This window comes from Colobus angolensis, unplaced genomic scaffold, assembly GCF_000951035.1.
Source record: "Colobus angolensis palliatus isolate OR3802 unplaced genomic scaffold, Cang.pa_1.0 Scaffold62, whole genome shotgun sequence".
In the NCBI taxonomy this organism is placed as follows: domain Eukaryota; kingdom Metazoa; phylum Chordata; class Mammalia; order Primates; family Cercopithecidae; genus Colobus; species Colobus angolensis.
In genome coordinates, this window is record NW_012119821.1 from 700635 (window position 1) to 720852 (window position 20218).

A 20218-nucleotide genomic window follows, 5' to 3' on the forward strand; every position below is an offset into this window, starting at 1 on the left:
TAGGAACCTTCTCCAATGTATATCGAAGGCGTGGCATAGTGCCGCGTCCACGGGAGGAGCCCATACATGTTACTGCAGGAATTAATGAAGGACTACACGAGATAGCCAGGGAGCGAATAAGAAGACGAGGAGCGCGGGAAGGGACCGCACCACGGCTCTGCGGAGCCTCCCTTAGGCGCGCGGCGGCGGCCGCGCTGAGGTCACGGGCGTCGGCCCTGGTGACGTCATTACGCCCGCGCTCCCCGCCTCGCCGTGATAGCAACGGCCAGGCTTCCGTTCTGCTGTGGTGGTGGCTGAGGGCTTTCTGGTGACTTCAGCCCGACGCAGGCCGTCCGCGGAGCCGCCCGGTAGTGGCCCCGGAGTCCCACGGTCCCTGTCATTGGCTGTCACCCAGCAGGCCTGGCCGCTCCCGTGCAGCGAGACCATCTCTTCAGGGCAATGTCCAGGCCGAGCAGCGTCTCCCCGCGGCAGCCGGCGCCTGGCGGTGGCGGAGGCGGAGGCGGGGGCCCCTCGCCGTGTGGCCCTGGGGGCGGCGGGCGGGCCAAGGGGCTGAAGGACATTCGCATTGATGAGGAGGTGAAGATCGCAGTCAGTATCGCGCTGGAGCGCTTCCGATACGGGGAGCAGAGAGGTGAGGTTCCCGACAGGGACCCTGCTGGCCGTCAGGACACCCCCTCACCCCAGCGCCCCCCCAAACCCGGGCCCACCGAGCGATGGGGTTGCCTCGGAAGAGGGAGGGCAGACGCGGGCCACCGTCCGGGCGGGCCTCAGCGGCGGCACCTGGCTGTGGAACGCGCTGTCAGCCCCGCGGTGGAGGGCGAGGTGCTCGCGGAGGAGTGGGGTTGTGGGCGCTGGGCCCGCTGGCTGCAAGTGGCTTCTCCTTGGGCGGTTAAGCCACCGTGTTTCAGACACTGGGTAGCCCGAACCCTTAAGAAACATTTTTTAAGGGAGCGTCACCTTAATGTGGCACGTTTAGGCTACAGATGTAGAAGAGCAGAAAGAAAGCAAACGTGTAAGAGCGTGCGCCGGTAATGCGTTGGAACCCCGAAGCAATCACGCTGCCCGCCTAAGCTTGTTGGCACACGAAGCGCCCTCCACACCCCCTGAGGTTAGAAAGCCGCTTGTCTTGGGTCCCGTGGTGCAGAACCAGCAACTGACCTGTGCTGACCTGTGCAGTATGTTGAGAGCTCATTCGGACCTGCTGGCTTCATTAGGGGACCTCTTACTCTGGACTCTTCATACTCAAAAATGGGGAATGTTCTGGACAGAGAGAGTCTGAATTCACATTAAAAAAAGAGAAAGCCTCGGCGGAATATAACAAATCCCTCTGAAATAGTGAAATATGAATTCTATACAGTTTCGAAAGCAAAGACAATGGAGTTTCATGTTGAGAATTCATAATGTTTGAGCATATCTCATCATTGAAGAAAAGAAACATTTTGTTAACTAAACAAGTAGGGACCATGTTAAATATGTCAGTCATTAGACCAACTCAAAATTCCAGCACAAGTAAGAGGAGTCGTTTATTGGTAAATATCAGAGGCCTTTGTCACATTTAGGTTTAATACATAGATGACTTTTTATTAATATCAGAATTCTGGTAGACGTTCAGTAGTTATTAATAAAATATATTTTATTAACTCAGAATATGAAATATAAAGTAAGTTAACCTCAAAGTATAATAAATTTGTCTATGTTTTTCATATTTTATATCTGTGTGTATTACTTGAGAGAAAATTGCCTATCTACAAATTGTACTACTTTTGTTTTTTTTCCCATGTAGAGATGGAATTTCCTTCTTCTTTGACCAGTACTGAAAGAGCCTTTATTCATCGACTCAGTCAGTCTCTTGGTTTGGTCTCTAAAAGTAAAGGGTAAGCTGGTAGCTTTTATTTTTTTAAAAAAAGATTATTTGCTCAAAAAAGGGAGAATGTTTCTGAGTATGTTTAAGTAGTTATTACTGTTTTAACTTCACATTCTTAATTGTATCCTGTGTAGATAAAATGATTCAGGTCTGTTCCAAATTCACCTCTTTCCTCTTCCTTCTATCTACCTCTCCCCGCCTTTTTTGTTTCGTTTTCTGTTTCCCTAGGAAAATGCTTTTTACTCTACCCAGCTTAGGTTCCTTGGCTGGGACCCTGCAAATTAGACTGATAAAAAACATATTAACAAGAGAAAAACATAAGCTTATTAAGACATGCATCATGCATACATAGGGGAAAACTCGATAGTAACTCAAACATGGGGCTTATGTGGCATCTTAATAAAGAACAATGAATTTATTTAAAAAATGACAAGACAAAGGAAAAGGACTTTGAACTTGTAAGAGCAGTAAATTGTGGGAAGGTATATATGGGGAAACTAATGGAAGGTATGTGTTGTTTTAGCAAGGTTGGTTATGTAGATTCCTCTGGTGCTGTCTCTGGGTTAAGAGTCTAGAGTGGTTTCTCTTATTAAGAATAGTCCTGCCCTTTCTGGTAAAGCAGGGGAGGTCAGAGTTCTTCTAGGTCTGCTTCTTCTCAATTGCCTTCAGCTCAAAATAATCTTTATGGCAGAGTGACATATATTTGGGTGGCATACTCTGAACTCTTTCAAAGGTAAATTTTAAGATGTAAGAAAAAAATAGTTTAAAAGTTGAAGTTGATTGCTTGAGAAAAATATTTTTATTTTTTGATAGAAATGAAATCTCATTTGAAAAATGGATGTACAAAAGATAATAAGTACAATTATTTATGGAACTTATTTCTTTTACTGTTACTGCACTGTAATAGTAAGCTTTAGAACGTATGTTCATTGTTTTCTTTCCTACCAAGTCAAAAATCTGATGATTAGAAATAATTCTAAAAAGTGGTACACGAGGAAGTTGTTTTGTTTTGTTTTGTTTTGTTGGGAGGATCACAGAGCTACGGTGGGGAAAAGTCATTTGAGCCATCCAAATTGAAAAACTCTAAATTCTGTGGAGCTATTTCATTTTGTCAGTAAGGATGGTGGGATCAATATAAAGGAAGCTTTCTCACTGTTGGTGCTATTGACATTTTGGACCAGATACTTCTTTATTCTGTTTTGTGTACTGTAGGGTGTTTAACAGCATCCCTAGCCATTACTACTACATAGCACTAACACTCCCAACCCCCGTTGTGACAACCAAAGATGCTTCTGGAGGTTGCCAAATGTCCTCTGGAGAGCAAAATTGCTCAGGTTGAGAACTACTGACATGGAAAAAAAAGATAATATTAAATAAATATATTAATAAATAAATATTCAGACGGTCCCAAGATGAAAGTAGCTCATGTAGGAATGTCTTGCATATGACTGCCTACTACAGTGATAAATTACTGAGACGGGATTTAGTTTAGGTGAATGTGCATTTTGAACATCACTAAGGCCAGTGCTGGAACAGTGGTTAGATTCCTGAGTGTGCCCATATTATAGTCCACTAGGTAGGTAAAATACTGCACCTGAAAGTAAAAATATAGTTCAGAGCTACAATACTTTATCCTGAAACACTTGGGCTAAATATATTTGAGATTCAGATTTTTTAGACTTTAGAAAGGTATTTGGGTATATTTTCAATATGTTATATAATCTACCTAATAAAATATGGCCATCACCTTTAGTCACATTTATATTTTTGCTGGAAATTTTATGAATATTCACACTGAGACTATTAATAACCTCATGTCAATGTAATCACATGATCACATTTGATGTCAAATGAGGTTACTGCAAACTTAAAAGTTTCCAGTTTTTAGCACTGTTTGGGTTTAGTAGTTGCAAGTAAGAGGTTTTGGGTCTGTGCTGGGAAATGCATGTTATAAATGTACAATTCTGTAGCTACATCATTTCTATGGTTACATGGGTCTTGCATTCTAAACAGCTAACTTAGAAAAGCAGTCCATTAGACTTCCTGTCCTTCTCTTCAGTATCATAGTCGTCTAAGAGTTGATCTGGAATGAATAAATATCTTGGGAAGGAGGAATCAAGAAGGAAGTTATGGAGACAAAAATGGGGAATGCAGAAACATTGAAGAGCCAGAGAAAGAAGAAAAAGGAAAAGAGATGCTAAGGGAAGCAAGGCAATGCTGTCTATTTATCCAGTCCCTAATACCTATAACCTTAATGCTTTCAACCTTCTTATGAAATACCCTAGCTCCTTCTCTCTCCTTTTCATCTTTGAGTAAACTTTGTACTATATTTTCTTAGTGGTCCTTGTGATTTTCAAATGCCTTTTCTTCTTTTCACAAAAAGAAATAAATCACTTGGAATCTACTTCTCAAATCTTTTCTTTTCATTTGTATCAGAATTTGTATCTGACTTATATTTCATGAAATTTTCTGTTCACCCTTTGACTTTTTTTTTGTAGGGGGAGCGGGGGACAAGGTCTTGCTCTGTCACCCAGGCTGTAGTACAGTGGCATGATCACGGCTCACTTCTCACTGCAGTCTCCATCTCCCAGGCCCAATCAGTCCTCTCACCTCAGCCTCCTGAGTAGCTGGGACTACAGGCATGTGCCACTACACCCAACTAATTTTTCTGTTTTTTGTAGAGGACAGCATCTCACTATGTTGCTCAGGATGGTCTTGAACTCCTGGGCTCAAGCAGTCCTCCCTCCTTGGCCTCCCGAAGTACTAAGATTACAGACATGAGCCACTGGGCCCAGCTGGAGTTTTGTAAAAAATCTTATTGACTTGGCAAGTTAGTTTTCTTGTGTGTGTGTGTGTGTGTGTCTGTATGTGTCTGATATTATAGTTTCTTAGTACGTATTTGAGAGGACACCTGGTATAAAGGACAGAAAGCCTGGATTCTATTTCGAGTCTCTCATTGCCTCATTCTCTTATTTGGGCTTCTTATATAAGTTTTTAAAGATAGATTCCAGACTTTTTGTGATAGTTCTTAATTTTTTTCTGGTCAGGTTTTTCTTTTTGATATTCTTTCTTTCAAAATTAAGCCATTTGTGATGGATTTTGTTTTTCATCTTCCAAATAATTGACTTTTACCTGCTTTGATTTTATTTATTTATTTATTTATTTATTTTTGAGACAGAGTCTTGCTTAGTCACCCAGGCTGGAGTGCAGTGGCATGATCTTGGCTCACTGCAAGCTCTGCCTCCTGGGTTCACGCCATTCTCTTACCTCAGCTTCCCAAGTAGCTGGGACTACAGGCACCCACCACCATGCCCGGCTACTTTTTTTGTATTTTTAGTAGAGACGGGGTTTTACCATGTTAGCCAGGATGGTCTTGATCTCCTAACCCTGTGATTCACCTGCCTCGGCCTCCCAAAGTGCTGGGATTACAGGCGTGAGCCACTGCTCCTGGCTTTATTTTTATTTTTTAGGAGTCTTCCTCTGTTGCCCAGGCTGGAGCACAGTGGCACAATCATAGCTCACTATAGCCTCAAACGCCGAGGCTCAGGCTATCCTCCCGAGTAGCTAGGACCACAGGCATGCACCACCATGCCTGGCTAATTAAAAATTTTTTTTTGTAGAGATGGGGTCTTGCTATGTTGCTCAGCCTGGTCTCAAACTCCTGGGCTCAAGTGATCTCCTGCCTAGGCCTCCCAAAGTATTGGGATTATAGGCCTGAGCTAGTGTGCCTTGGCCCTGTTTTGATTATTTTTTGTAATTGCTCATCTTTTAGTGAAAACATTCTTGGAGTAGAAGCCCCATTTTGTGATTTTTAGTATATCCTAAAGTTTTCTTTGAAATTCTAGTCAGGTTTCCCATACCAAAAATTTCACGTCATTATTTACTTCTTTTCCTCAACTTCAAAGGTTGTGTTTAAAGTCACACTGAGGTCACTGTGTTTTAGTCCTAAAGGCTCACTTTTCTAAGTCTTGGCCTTGTTTATAACGAAAACAAAATCGTGTCTCGAGTTTTCTCAGTCCAAGTTAGACAAAAATGGATTTTACAAAATGAACTTTGTTAAAAATCTGTAGAATGGGAAAATATGAAGTATATGAAAATAGATTTTCGAAGTACGAGTTTCTTATTCTGTGACTGCTAAGGTCACTGCCTAATAGGTACCAAATAGAGCACCAAAGTACTCTACTCACCCTGAGCAGAAGGCTCCAACCTACGAGGACACTCCCCTTTTCAGATTTAGATACTGCCCATCTTGCTTCCTATCTTGGAAAGTTGCATACTGCATTCTTCCTCTCTCCTCCCAGCTAAAGTAAGAAAAATGGTTTTCAGGTAGTGAATTTTTGGATATCCACTAAAAAGAAAACCTGCTGTATTCAATAATAATAGGAGTTAACTCTTTTTTTTAGTGGCTAAAATTATCTTACAGTTCTGGAGGTCAGAAGTCCAACAACACAGGTCCCGTGGACTTAAAATCAAGGTATCGTCAGGGCTGCATTCATTGAGGAGGCAAGAGCAAACATTTATTAAGTGTTGTTGTGTACTTGTGCTAGGTACTTTAAATGGATTATCTTTTAATTCTAACAACAGTTTTTTTTTTTAAAAAAATCGTTATATAAATTTAGGCCGGGCGTGGTGGCTCAAGCCTGTAATCCCAGCACTTTGGGAGGCCGAGACGGGTGGATCACGAGGTCAGGAGATCGAGACCATCCTACTAAAAAAAAAATACAAAAAAAAACTAGCCGGGCGAGATGGCGGGCGCCTGTAGTCCCAGCTACTCGGGAGGCTGAGGCAGGAGAATGGCGTAAACCCGGGAGGCGGAGCTTGCAGTGAGCCGAGATCGGGCCACTGCACTCCAGCCTGGGCGACAGAGCGAGACTCCGTCTCAAAAAAAAAAAAAAAAAATCGTTATATAAATTTAATCAAGATTAGAAATTTACACAAATGCCCATTCAGAGGTAATTTAAATGAAAGAGTCAATAAACATAATTTCTTTTCTTTTTACTTTTATTTTACTTGAAGTTCTGGGATACATGTGCTGAATGTGCAAGTTTGTTACATAGGTGTACATGTGCCCTGGTGGTTTTCTGCACCTATCAACCCATCAGCTAGGTTTTAAGCCCTGCATGCATTAGGTAGTAGTCCTAATGCTCTCCCTTTCCTTTCCCCCTAACCCCTGACAGGCCCCAGTGTGTGATGTTCCCCCCATGTCCATGTGTTCTCATTGTTCAACTCCCACTTATGAGTGAGAACATGCAGTGTTTGGTTTTCTGTTCCTGTGTTAGTTAGCTGAGGATGATGGTTTCCAGCTTCATCCATGTCCCTGCAAAGGACATGAACTTATTCTTTTTTATGGCTGCACAATAAACATAATGTTATTTTTACTTCAGTTTTTCCTGGACAATCAAAGAGAAGGACACCTCCTGTTTTTTATGAAACTAGTATGACTTTGCTACCTAACTCAGATAAAGAAAATATTAGAAATGAAAATTATGGCCTTATCTTACTTATGATCATAGGTATAATATGCTAAATAAAATATTATTAAATAAAATAAAAAATTAGATCACGTTTAAACTGGGGTTTCCCAGGAAAAAAAGGATTACTGAAAATAAAATAATCTGTTAGTTTTTTTTTTTCTTTTTAATGAGAAGGAGTCAGCATTCTCATATTTGGATGAGAGCCTTTGGTTTGGGGCTGATGCATCTCTGGCCTGGTGTTTACCAGAGGGGAAAGGATAGACCTTGACCTGAAAGTGGGTGACTCCCATGGCCTTAGTGCACTTTGTGTTCACGGAAGTGAGTGACAAGGACCAGTGGTTCCTTCTTATACATTAAATGCAGCAGGATGTATGTCAGAGCATGCCTTCATTTGTGTACTAGTGTGGATATAGTTTATTTTTCAACTTTTATTTTAAGTTCAGGGGTACATGGGCAGGTTTGTTACATAGATAAACATGTGTCAAGGGGATTTGTTGTACAGATTATTTCATCACCCAGGATTAATCCTAGTACCCATTAGTTATTTTTCTTAATCCTCTCCCTCCTCCCATCCTTTACCCTCTGGTAGACCCCAGTGCCTGTTGTTCCCCTCTGTGTGTCCATGTGTTCTCACCATTTAGTTCCCACTTACAAATGAGAACATGCAGTATTTGGATTTCTGTTTTTGGTTAGTTTGCTAAGGATAATGGCCTTCAGCTCCATCTGTGTTCCTGCAAAGGAGATGGTCTTGTTCTTTTTTATGGCTGCATAGTATTCCATGGTGTATATGTACCACATTTTATTTATCCAGTCTACCGTGGATCTTAACAACAGTTTTATAAGGCAGAGTCTGTTTTAACACCTGGCACCTGTGTAACACATGAGGCAATTAAAGCCTAGAGATGTTAAGTAATTTTCCTGAGATCACACAGCTAGCAAGTGGCAGAGCCAGGATTTGAACACAGTTAATGCTTAACTAATTATTTTTTGATGTTCACATGAAGTTCATAGCAATGTAGTAGGTGCTTTGAGGAGTTAGAACAGAAATATTGGATAGATCTCATCTTCAATTTAGCTTATAGTTCATTAAGACCAGAAAAATAGGCCGGGCGCAGTGGCTCATGCCAGTAATCCCAGCACTTTGGGAGGCTGAGGTGGATGGATCACCTGAGGTCAGGAGTTCGAGACCAGCCTGACCAATATGGTGAAACCCCGTGTCTACTAAAAATACAAAAATTAGCCGGGCATAGTGGGGGGGCGCCTATAGTCCCAGCTACCTGGGAGGCTGAGATAGGAGAATTGCTTGAACCCAGGAGGCGGAGGTTGCAGTGAGCTGAGATTGTGCCACTGCACTCCAGCCTGGGTAGCAAAGCAAGACTCTGTCTCAAAAAAAAAAAAAACCCAGAAAAATAATTTTACCATAGGCATAGTGACCATGCCTTGAAAGCAACTGTGCTCACTTTGGCGACAACATGAAGGGAACTGGTTGGTTTGTTAGTTTTTAGGTAGTCTTAAAAAAGTACAAATTAGTGTGATGCAAACTTTAATACATTTCCAATTCTGTATTACAGTATTGGGGAGAAAGTGGTTTGGAGCTAGATCTTTGCATCTGTCTGCCTAATGGAAATATAAATTAAGGGAATATGAAATTAAGTATTTAGTAGGCGTCAAATGAATGCCTGTTTTGTTGTTGTTGTTCTTTGTTTTTAAGAGACTCCTGTGTCTGTGAGCTTTTTTTTTAGAAGTAGGGAATATTGAGGCATATATTTATATTTGATTTAAATGTTTAGTAACATCCTTTGTAAATTGATAAATTGATTATTATTAACATTGTGTCAAATTTGATTACTTATAGCATCATTTTTTTTCCAAAGGAAGAAGCCATTGAAATGCCAAAATGCATTGGTTACTTTTATTTTTCGAAAGTTAGATGTTATGATACTCTCATCTGCAATTTTATTACATTTACTTTTATATTTTGAAATTGCATATGGGGTTTACATTTTATTTAAAAAACTCTTGTGAATTTCACTTAGCTAGCATATTTTCCACATGTGCAGCTAGTTTTTAGTTAATTTTGCTTTGTATAAAGGATTCCTGTGTTTATCATCAAATCATACTTTCAGTTATCATGAAATGAAAGAATAATGAGGAGAGCTGTTTGTTAGTTTACATAGTACAACAAATTTCTACTGTATTTAATGTTTCCATCCTCACAACAATGAGGTGAATATTTTACCAAAAATTTCATTAATCCTTTTATGATATATTAGTGTCACTGTGGTGCTGACTGTGGTAGGAATAATCAGTTAAAGCACAAGTAGAATCCTTTACTAAAACATAAAAACTATCAAGTTGATATTATCTTTCCATTCTACCGTATGTATTCAAACTGAATTCAGTAAATTTTAAATGGTAATGGCTAAGTAGTCCCACCCGCTTGTTACGAGTTTTTTTTTAATACCTAAATGCTACATTAGGTAACCTATGTTAGGAAGGTTTCAATCTGACTTATTATTTCAGTTGTGAGCTTGTTGAGAAAGGGTATATTTGACTCAATTTTGTATTCCTGACTTCTACCATAGTGCCTGGCATGAAGTCAGTGTTTAGTTTATATATAAATGACTAAGTGAATGAATAAAATAAAATTAAAGGTGAAATATAGCAAAACCTTTCTGAGATGATTTTTAAGAAAATTAAATCATCTTTGAGTTCTTAAAGATGTGAAGTTTTAAAAATTAACCAATATACAGTGTCAGAAAAGTAAAATGATTTGCTGTTGATCATATAACTAGTTGAAAGTTTATTACTAGCTGAATATTAGCCTCCTACCATTTGCTCTGGTGCTCATTTCAGCTCACTTCCTGCCTTTTGTAGTTAAAATTTTATGAAATGAACATCACAGAAGGGAAATGAATTATTGAGTCTATAATGACTGTCCTGAAGTTTCAGAAAGATCCATGGGAAAACAACCTACTACAGAGAACATTTCTAGAATTCAATAGTTTGAATTTATCATGGAAATAACTAAAACTTCTAGATCAGGTTAAATTTTATTTCATCATTATAGCATCATTTTAAGCACCACCAAGTACTTGTTAAGGAGTAAATAACAACATAGAAAGCTTGTAATTCATTGAAACATTCAATTAGGAGTTTCCAGAAATTAAAAACTTCGGTAAATTGGAAGCCTCACTTAGAACACTTATATGCTAAAACTGTATAGGTTAATCCCCAATTTGATATCAGTCTTATGGTGAAGATACCGTTGACAAAATTTACATGTAATGAAAATGGAAAAATTATAAAATTTGCTTTGTAAATTATAAATTTTTCATTGTGATTAGGCTCTGTTGATTATTTCTGTAGTATAATAGTGACATAAGAAATGGCAAAACATTTTATGAAATATTTTGGGTAACTTAAAACTTAAGAAATAATATTGTTTCTGACTATAATAATAGTTTTCATTTATTTAGAGTCTACTCTGCAACAGATACTGCACTTTGCTCGTATTATCTTAATCGTATGAATAATCCTTTGAGGTATATATTATTATTGTGTCAGGCTCAGGGCCATTAAGTAGTTTACCTGTAGTGCCACAACTAGTAAGTGGTAGAGGTGGGATTCAAGCTCAGGTCTGTGTGCCTTTGGAGCCTGAGCTCTTAATCAGTATTACACTGCTACATTATAGGCATGTATTGTGAAATCATTCAAAACACATTTGGGAACTTCCTGGTGTATAACACTATACTACTCTTAGAGCTACAGAAGTCGTAAAAGATATGCTCAGTCCTGGACCAGCTGAGGAAACAGTACACCTACAGTAAATAACTTGAACAGTTACAAATAATCATTACCTTGTAATTGAAGAGTAGAACCAGAAGCTCTGAAAAATATTTTATTAAAAATGCATCTGAAATTATTTATCAGTAATGCTGATTTATGCTTTTTTGGTCCAACCACTAAACTTGGCTCTCATAACAGGTTTTCATGGGAGTGTCTCATTACCAACTTACTGTGGAAACATTCACTGGGACATGTCAGTCTGAACTATGGACCATAACTTTTTCATTATCATTTTTATGTTCTATTGTTTAGATTGATTTTTTCCCCCCTGTATGCTTCCCAGCATGTATTGTATTAACTGGTGATGTTTCATCTACCATGAAGTCTGCTAAAGACAAATTTAACACTTAAGGGTAAGTAAGCCTTTTTAGTGGACTTAAACTTGGATTTGCAGCACTTGACATTTTAACTGAAAATAGTTTTATGGCCACTTTAGCCCAAATCTGTCTTTACTGAATTTTTTTGGACTTTCAGCATCTTCTCCCAAAGCATTTTGATTTTTTTTCAATGTTTTGCTTGAGACATATTTTCTAAGTAGGCATACATCATATGTGAACAAGTTGACTATATATAGTAAATAAATGATTTTTATTAATATTCAGAAAGGGAGCAAATAGATACCTAACTGTGAAGAAGAAAGATGGATCAGAGACAGCTCATGCAATGATGACCTGTAATTTGACTCATAATACAAAACATGCTGTTAGGAGCCTAATTCAAAGATTTCCTGTCACCAATAAAGAGCGTACAGAACTTCTGCCTAAAACAGAAAGAGGAAATGTGTTTGCAGTTGAAGCTGGTATGTATTTTCTGGGGAGCTTCCTCATTTACCCTATTATTTGATGACTGTTCTTTTTCCATTTTAGATTTATTTTCGAAAACTAAGATGAAATAAATTTCTCCATTGGAATAGTTTGTTAGAAATGATTAAGAGTTGTAAAAATTTGAAACAAAGTGTAGTGTTAAAGCATGTAATTAAGTTGAACCAAGTTTTTTTTTTGAGTGTTATAATAATATCAATAGCTACCATTTATTGAGCATTAACTGGGTGCGAGGCGGTATACTAAACCCTTTATATGGGGCCTCATAGCAAGCAACCCTTGCAAGGTAAGAATTTCCCCTATTTCACAGGTGAAGTAACTGAGGCTTAGGATAATTAAATAGTTTGTTCAAGGACACCAAACCAGCCAGTAAACTGCAGAGCGGGTATTTGACTCCAGGGACTAGGCTTTCCTATATTCTGCCATGACACACTAATAAGTGAGATTTTGAACTGGGGCTTTAGCTCTGGTAAGAGATTGGACAGAGTCTTCAGTACGTTAAGTTGCTCAAAGGTAGATAAATAATGTATTTGGGTTACAAAATAAAGATGTAATTTCACTGTTTGGAAAGATCACTTCCCTAGTAAGAAAACTATTTATTGCCTATGGTGATAAAATTTACATAGTTATTACTGTCTAATGGAATAGATCAGCAGAATATAGAAAATATGTGGTCCTAGATATCAAAGAACTTGCACTTTAAACATAGGCACACAAACATATTTTGAGCTACATGGATATAAGACATTTCATACGTCTTCTTTATTCCTGTCTGTTTAGGTAAATGTGGATGTTGGGCTAAAATACTCCATTAGTAAATTTGTTAACATTAGGACCCTTATATTTAACACATAATTATTCTATTTGATCACTTAGTCTTACATGTATAACATTAAACATATATGGGATATTTTCTTTTTTTGTCATGTTTTCCTAATGTAGTGACAGATCTTATAAGTATGCACATTATTTGCTACTATAAAAATTTAATTTTCCATGAAATTATTGATAGAAATTTATAACAAGCCTAAAAATCATTTAGATTATCAAGATTGTTTTAATTTTAATGGTTATTGAATGATTTATTTTTATCAGTTCAAGCCTAAAAATCATTTAGATTATCAAGATTGTTTTAAATGGTTATTGAATGATTTATTTTTATCAGTTTTTAAACATTTTGTACCAGAAATACGTCTGAGAGGTTTGCTTTCTAATTGATACTGAAATTTGTAACATGTTCAATGAGAATAGTATGTGTAAGAGTACAATTGAGATATAGCTTGACAACTTTATATAGACTGAGTAGAGAAGAAAACATTTGAAAGGAATTATGTTAGAAATTACCTCTTTTGGCATGTTTTTCTAGGTTTGGCAAAAAAAAAAATACTTATTTTTATTTTTAACACTTCTTTTTCAGTGTTGATCATACATTTTTTGTTCTTTTATTCATTTTCAAAGAAAACCGGGAAATGAGCAAGACAAGTGGGCGACTCAACAATGGCATACCTCAGATTCCAGTGAAAAGAGGAGAATCCGAATTTGATTCTTTTAGGCAGTCTTTACCAGTGTTTGAGAAACAGGAAGAAATTGTTAAAATAATTAAGGAAAATAAAGTAGTTTTGATTGTAGGAGAAACTGGGTCTGGAAAGACCACACAGGTTTGTTTCTTTTTTGTTGTTTATAGAAAAAATATATATATATATAGTCCCATATTATAATTTTATATCAAATTTACACTGCATATGTTTTAAAAAACAGAAAAAGAAAACTTGTGGATATTATAGTAATGGTTATTTCAGAAATAAATTACTACTGGAATATATTTGGAGAATTTGTAGAAAGAAAATGGTTTAAATAATTTACTTATTTTTAAACTAGTGCATTAGGCCTTTATTTAAACAGAGGTGGGAAAGCGGTTTGGTATCATGGAGGAAGATGGGCTTTGGCCTTGAGTTTAGATTCCAGTTCCCTCACTTGTTGAAGTTCTAGGCTCTTTTTGTAACCTCTGTGAGTCAGAGTTCTCATTTATCAAATGAGACTAATAATTGCTACCTTTCATAGTGAGGTGTAAAGATTATCTCTGTAAAGTGCCTAGCATAGTGTTTTGCATATAGGAACAAAAGTAAAAGCAGTAATAACAAATATTAAGTCGACTGTAGAATGGAATTAATATGATAGGTTTGACTTGGATTTTTAGAATCAAAGTAACTCCTTATGAAGTTTCAGTCATAGGATAACAGATTGGAAGTAGTAAGTATGACATCATATGACTCCCTCTTGTGTACATTCTTGCAGCATTTCAGCTTAAAATTACTAAAGTTACTCTGGTTTTAATAGAGGTTCAGATAAAGTAATATATTTGTAGGTTTTCTTCTTTTAGGGACATAATTTTGTTTTTGACAATTGCCTAAGATTTGATTATATTGGTTGGTTTAATAGGCTTAGTAGCTAAGGCAAGGTGGGAGGAGAAGTTGGTTATAAAGTTTACCAGTTTTTTACTTGAAGGACTTAAACATTTTTACGGAATTATATCTCTGTCCTTAAAACTTGATCCTGTAAAACTGAATAATTAAAAACATGATGAAAATTTTTTCTGAAGACAATATACAAGATCTTTCTTTAGCATGAGTTCTTTTTTTTGAGACCAAGTCTCTCTCTCTCACCCAGGCTGGAGTGCAGTGGTGCGATTTTAGCTCACTGCAACCCCTCCGCCAGATTCAAGCGATTCTCCTGGCTCAGCCTCCTGAGTAACTGGGATTACAGGCACACGCCACCACGCCTGACTCAGCATGAGTGCTTTTATGATTAAGTGAAATTCCATGGAGTTACTCCAGAGAATTTGTTTAGCTGTCTTAGATTGTTATAATTTATTTTTAGGTTGAGTAGTTTTTCCATTAAGTATTAATTGTAGCAGTTCTAATTATGTAGAATAACGATTAAGGAAGTTTCGATAAAATGTAATAAGTAGGTCTTTGTTTAAATTGTTTGAATGTCCTTGCTAATGATATCTATATATTGGAATTATGGATGCCTATTTTCACAATTATGTGTATCATTTTACTGGGTATGAAAGGATACTTGAGAATTTAATTCGTAGTTAAATATTATACTCTGCTTTTTAAGAAGAAACTATTAATTTAATGAGTTCAAACCTGAGAAATAATTTTGTCCTATTTAAAGAGTTAATTAAAATACTAAATTTTTATTCTTTGAAATATAAAACAGAATGTAAGTGGTATTTTGTCTTGCCTTTAATGGTATTAGGAAGTTAAGTGCTTTTTGAATTTTTTTCTTATTTGTGTTCATTGTGTGAAACTTGAGCATTATGGAAAATATTTTATAGAGAGTAGAAGATTTTTTTTTTTTTTTTTCTCTTGAGACAAGGTCTCACTCTGTTACCCAGGCTGGAGTGCGGTGGTGTGCAGCCTCCACCTCCCGAGCTTCGTCAGTTCTCCTCTCTCAGCCTCCCAAGTAGCTGGGACTATAGGTGCATGCCACCATGCCTAGCTAATTTTTAAATTTTTTGTAGAGACGAGGTTTCAACGTGTTGCCCAGGCTGATGTCAGACTCCTGGGCTCAAGCGATCCACCTGCCTTGGCCTCCCAAAGTACCAGGATTACAGGCATGAGCCTCCATGCCTGGCCAGAAAATGAAAGATTTTAAATTCTCCTGCCACCCTGTATCACTGCATTACTGTCAGAATATCCAAATATGTGCTGGTGGATTTTTGTTTGTTTTTCTGTTTTTGGTGGTGGTGGTGGTGGTGGGGTTTATATGTTTTGTTTTTGTTCTCTTTACAGCATCGTTATATATTGGTTTTTTAACATAGGCTACGAACATATAATTTTGCATCTTGATTTTTTTTCACAACAGATTTGGATATTTTTCCAAGTCAGTGCCTGTAGATATGCCTCATTGTCTAAACAACTGCATAGTATTCCTGAACATTTTTGTAATGGTAATAAACAATGGTGAAAAATGACACTTTACTGTTTGTTGGGTTATATAAGAGTTGTCTCATTTCATCTTCTCAATAACTCAAAGACATGTAAGTTTTATCTTTTTACAGATGAGGAATAAAAATTAAAACTTACGGATGTTAATCTACTCTAGTTAACATAGCTAAGAAGTGATAGAGTAGGAATCTTTCTCTTATATTGTACTTACTTGTATCCTAATTTTTTTTGCTTATTTGTAGGAATGTTTCAATAGGATAAGTTTCCTAGAAGTGGAAATGCCAGATCAAGGATATGGTGGCAGTTAAAAATTTTAATAGCTAGATTCACTAGTTATTGTTCTATAACTCTAAAAAAGAGTTAACATGTTACCGTATTGAAAGTATTGAAAGTTCTTGTTTCTCTAAAGCTTGGGCAAGAATGGATATAATTTTTTAAACCTTTATCAAGCTGATCAGCAAAAAATAATATTTTAACTTGCATTTTGTTGATTCTTAGTTATCTTTTATTTGCCTCTTATCTGTTTATCTTTTATGAGTTCCTTATTTTTATTCTTTTTGGCTTAGTAATTTTGGATTTATTTTTTAGAGTGTTTATATATTGTAGATGCATGCCTGTTGACCGTTAAACATCTTAAAAATAATTTCTCCCAATTTTTTGTTTACTTTTTACCTTCGTTTATGGTATCTTGTTTAGTAGTTTTACATTTTTATTTAGTCAAATCTGTCAATATTTTTCTAAGGCTTTGGAGCATGTTAAGAGTGGATTAATGGACATTTTCTGTATTTATTTATTTATAGGTGGGATATCACTATGTTTCCCAGGCTGGAGTGCAGTGGCTATTCACAGAGTTGATTATAGCTCACTATAGCCTTGAACTCTTGGCTTCAAGGGATCTTCCTGCTTCTGCCTCCTAAGTAGCTGGAACCATAGGTGCATACCACCACACCTGGCTCTTTCTATAAATATTTTATTCTAGTACTTTTATATTGTTTAAAAAATTCATCTGAAATTTATTTTATTGCATTATATCAGGTAGGAATTTTACTTTTTCTTCATGTTATTTCCAGTTCAGATATAACTTTTATTTAACAATCTGTCCTTCCCTCCAAACTCCCTGACCCGATTTAAGATGCTATTTTTCACCAAATACTAACTTTCTATAGTACCAGGGTCTATTTCTGAAATTTTTTTTCTGTATCTTTAATCTCATTATCTATTCCTGCGTCAGGATTCTGTTTTTTGTTGTTTACAGTGTGAGCCTAATATTCTTCTTCATTATCTTTTACCTTTTTTAGTGGTTGCTCTAGAGTTTGCAATATACATTCGCAGCTAAACCAAGTCCACTTTCAAATAACACTATGCCACCTTACGGGTAGTGTGTGTACCTTAAATAACAAAATAACCCTAATTCCTCCCTTCTGTCCCTTGTATCATTGCTGTCATTCATTTTACTTATATGTAACCATACATCAACATACATGGACACACATAAGATATATACATACATAATCAACTACATTGTTGCTATTATTATTTTGATCCATTTGTTAAGTGTTAGATCAGTTAAGAATACAAAAAATAAAAGTTAAAAAAAATTTGGTTTTTTACCTCTATTTATTCCTTCCTTAGTGTTCTTTCTTTCATTATGAAGATTCAAGTTTCTGGTCTATGTTATTTTTCTTTCTCTGTGAAGAACTTAAAAAAACCATTTCTTGCAAGGCTGTGGTCTACTGACAACAAATTCCCTCAATTTGTATTAATCTGATAAAGTCTTCATTTCTCCTTCATTTTTGAAGGATAATTTTGCAAGGTACAGAATTCTAGGATGGTGTTTTTGTTTTTGTTTTTTCTCCTCTCATCTCTTCTCTCCACTCTTTTCTTGCATAATGTCTGAGGAAAACTTGGATGTAATTCTTACCTTTGCTCTTTGTAGGTAAGGGTTTTCCCGTGCTCTGGCTTCTTTTAGGATTTTTTAGAAGATATCATTGATTTTCTGTAGTTTGAAAATGATACACATCTTCTCTTTTCAAATATTTCTTGGTGGTACTTATGCATTTATGCTTCTGGATGCGGAGTTCCGACCTGCAGACGCTGAACCAGTGATGGATGAGAGACACACACTGACACAGATGTTTTACCTGTCAGTTAGGCTGAGGGTCTGGGCCACTCACCGACGCCAAGGAAGGTGCTGTAAAGAGCTGTAGCCTAGGCCCCGTCAGCCAGCAAAGCTCACATTTATTCAGTATAGATTAAATGACAAAGGTCTTGAGTAGACACCACTAGAGGGTAATTGACATTGCTGACCTCCGGAGTAGAGAGCAAATGCACCGGGGGTTGATTAAAGGTTGATCTTAGGACCACATGAGTAAACAAGCTATTTAGATAAGCTCCTCTGCATTCCTATGTATCTATGAGCTCAGCTTTTAAGAGAATTCAGTTGCCTTCAGCCACTTTATGCAAACCCCCAGACCTTCCAAGAGGGTTTGTGTTTATTTCCTATAATTTTACAATTTCTTTCACCATGCTGACCGAACTCCCACATCTGGATGAACTAGTCAAGTTAAAAAAAAAAAAAAATCCCAGGGGCTGACACATATATGAAAAGATGTTTTCTTTTATTCACAGTTAAAAAAATAAAAATAAATTATATTTTTTAACTATAAGATTGGCAGAAATTAAAAAATTGATGATACCAAGTATTTGTATGGGTGTTGGAAGGTAGCTCTTCTGCTTTGTTGCTTTGTTGGTAGGAGTATAAATTGTTTTGAGGAGCAATTTGATAATTTTTTTTTTTTTTTTTGAGGTGGAGTCTCGCTCTGTCGCCCAGGCTGGAGTACAGTGGCCTGATCTCGGCTCACTGCAAGCTCCGCCTCCCGGGTTTACGCCATTCTTCTGCCTCAGCCTCCCGAGTAGCTGGGACTACAGGCGCCCGCCACCTCGCCCGGCTAGTTTTTGTATTTTTAGTAGAGACTGGGTTTCACCGTGTTAGCCAGGATGGTCTTGATCTCCTGACCTCGTGATCCGCCCGTCTCGGCCTCCCAAAGTGCTGGGATTACAGGCTTGAGCCACCGCGCCCGGCAGTTTGATAATTTTTTCATCTAAATTAAAAATATGTGTACTCTTTGGCTCAGCATTTTCACTACTAGTGATTTCACGGCTAGTACATATATCTTTCTAAAACTCTGTGGAGACAGGTGTTTACTGCAATGTTGTTTATAATATCAAGCAACAACATCAATAACAAACCTAAAAACCTGGAAATTACTTAAATGTTTAATCATTTGTTAAATTATAGCATATCCACGAGATGGAATATGTAGCTGTTAAAATGGGCTAGGTAGATCTGGTATGTTATGTGAAAACTGCAAATTACAGACATTAAGCACAATCATCTCTGCATGGATGAAAAACATGCTTATATACACAAATATTCTGGGTTGTGTAAACATTTTTTTTCTTGAATGATTTCATAAGTAACAGTAGTTACCTTTATGGAGAAGATATAAGGGCATTGGTGGTAGGGAGTAGGTAAGAATTTGATTTTAAATCTTTCTAACTTGTTTGAATTTTATTTACAAAAAAGTATCTACAATCCTGGTTTATAGGCAATTTTTTTTTTTATGCTTTTCATCATTTAAAAAATCCCAGTGGAATTTTTATTTTTATTTCATTGACTTTATGGAATAATCTGGGGAGAAGTTAACATTTTTACAGCATTGATTATCCCCATCCATGAATATGGCATATTTCTTTATATATTCAAGTCTTCTTTTATGTTTTTCCAGTAACATTTTATAATCTTCATGTAAACCTTAAATATTCCTGGATATATTTGATTTTAGATATTTTAGCTTTAGTTTCTATTGTGAGCAAGATCTTTTCAAATTACATTTTTTAGCGATTATTACTAGTTACATGAATGTTGCTGATTTTATGATTATATTTGGACTTGTTATAGAACTTCTTGAGTTCTAACGGTTTTTAGGTTGATTCACTTAGATTTTTTGTAGTGTGTGATCATGTCATCTTATAGTATTTTAAAACTTTTGTTTCAGATTCCTCAGTTCCTTTTAGATGATTGCTTTAAAAATGGTATCCCCTGCCGTATATTTTGTACTCAGCCAAGACGATTGGCAGCTATTGCTGTGGCTGAAAGAGTTGCCGCAGAGAGAAGGGAAAGGATTGGTCAAACAATTGGTTATCAGATCCGATTAGAAAGCAGGTAAAAACAGTTCTCATCTATCTTCTCTT

The 20218-nt window shown here is 36.8% G+C and overlaps 1 protein-coding gene across 1 annotated transcript in view; it reads left to right on the top strand.

The window, feature by feature from the left end:
- The first annotated feature begins 232 nt into the window (after positions 1-232).
- Positions 233-20218, top strand: part of YTHDC2 (YTH domain containing 2) — a 77384-nt gene continuing 57398 nt past the window's right edge. The window contains exons 1-5 of the mRNA XM_011963648.1: positions 233-631; positions 1784-1874; positions 11790-11986; positions 13467-13666; positions 20023-20189. Of these exons, the coding sequence (XP_011819038.1) occupies positions 439-631; positions 1784-1874; positions 11790-11986; positions 13467-13666; positions 20023-20189 (848 nt within the window). The 5' untranslated portion in view covers positions 233-438. The remainder of the gene's footprint in view (positions 632-1783; positions 1875-11789; positions 11987-13466; positions 13667-20022; positions 20190-20218) is intronic.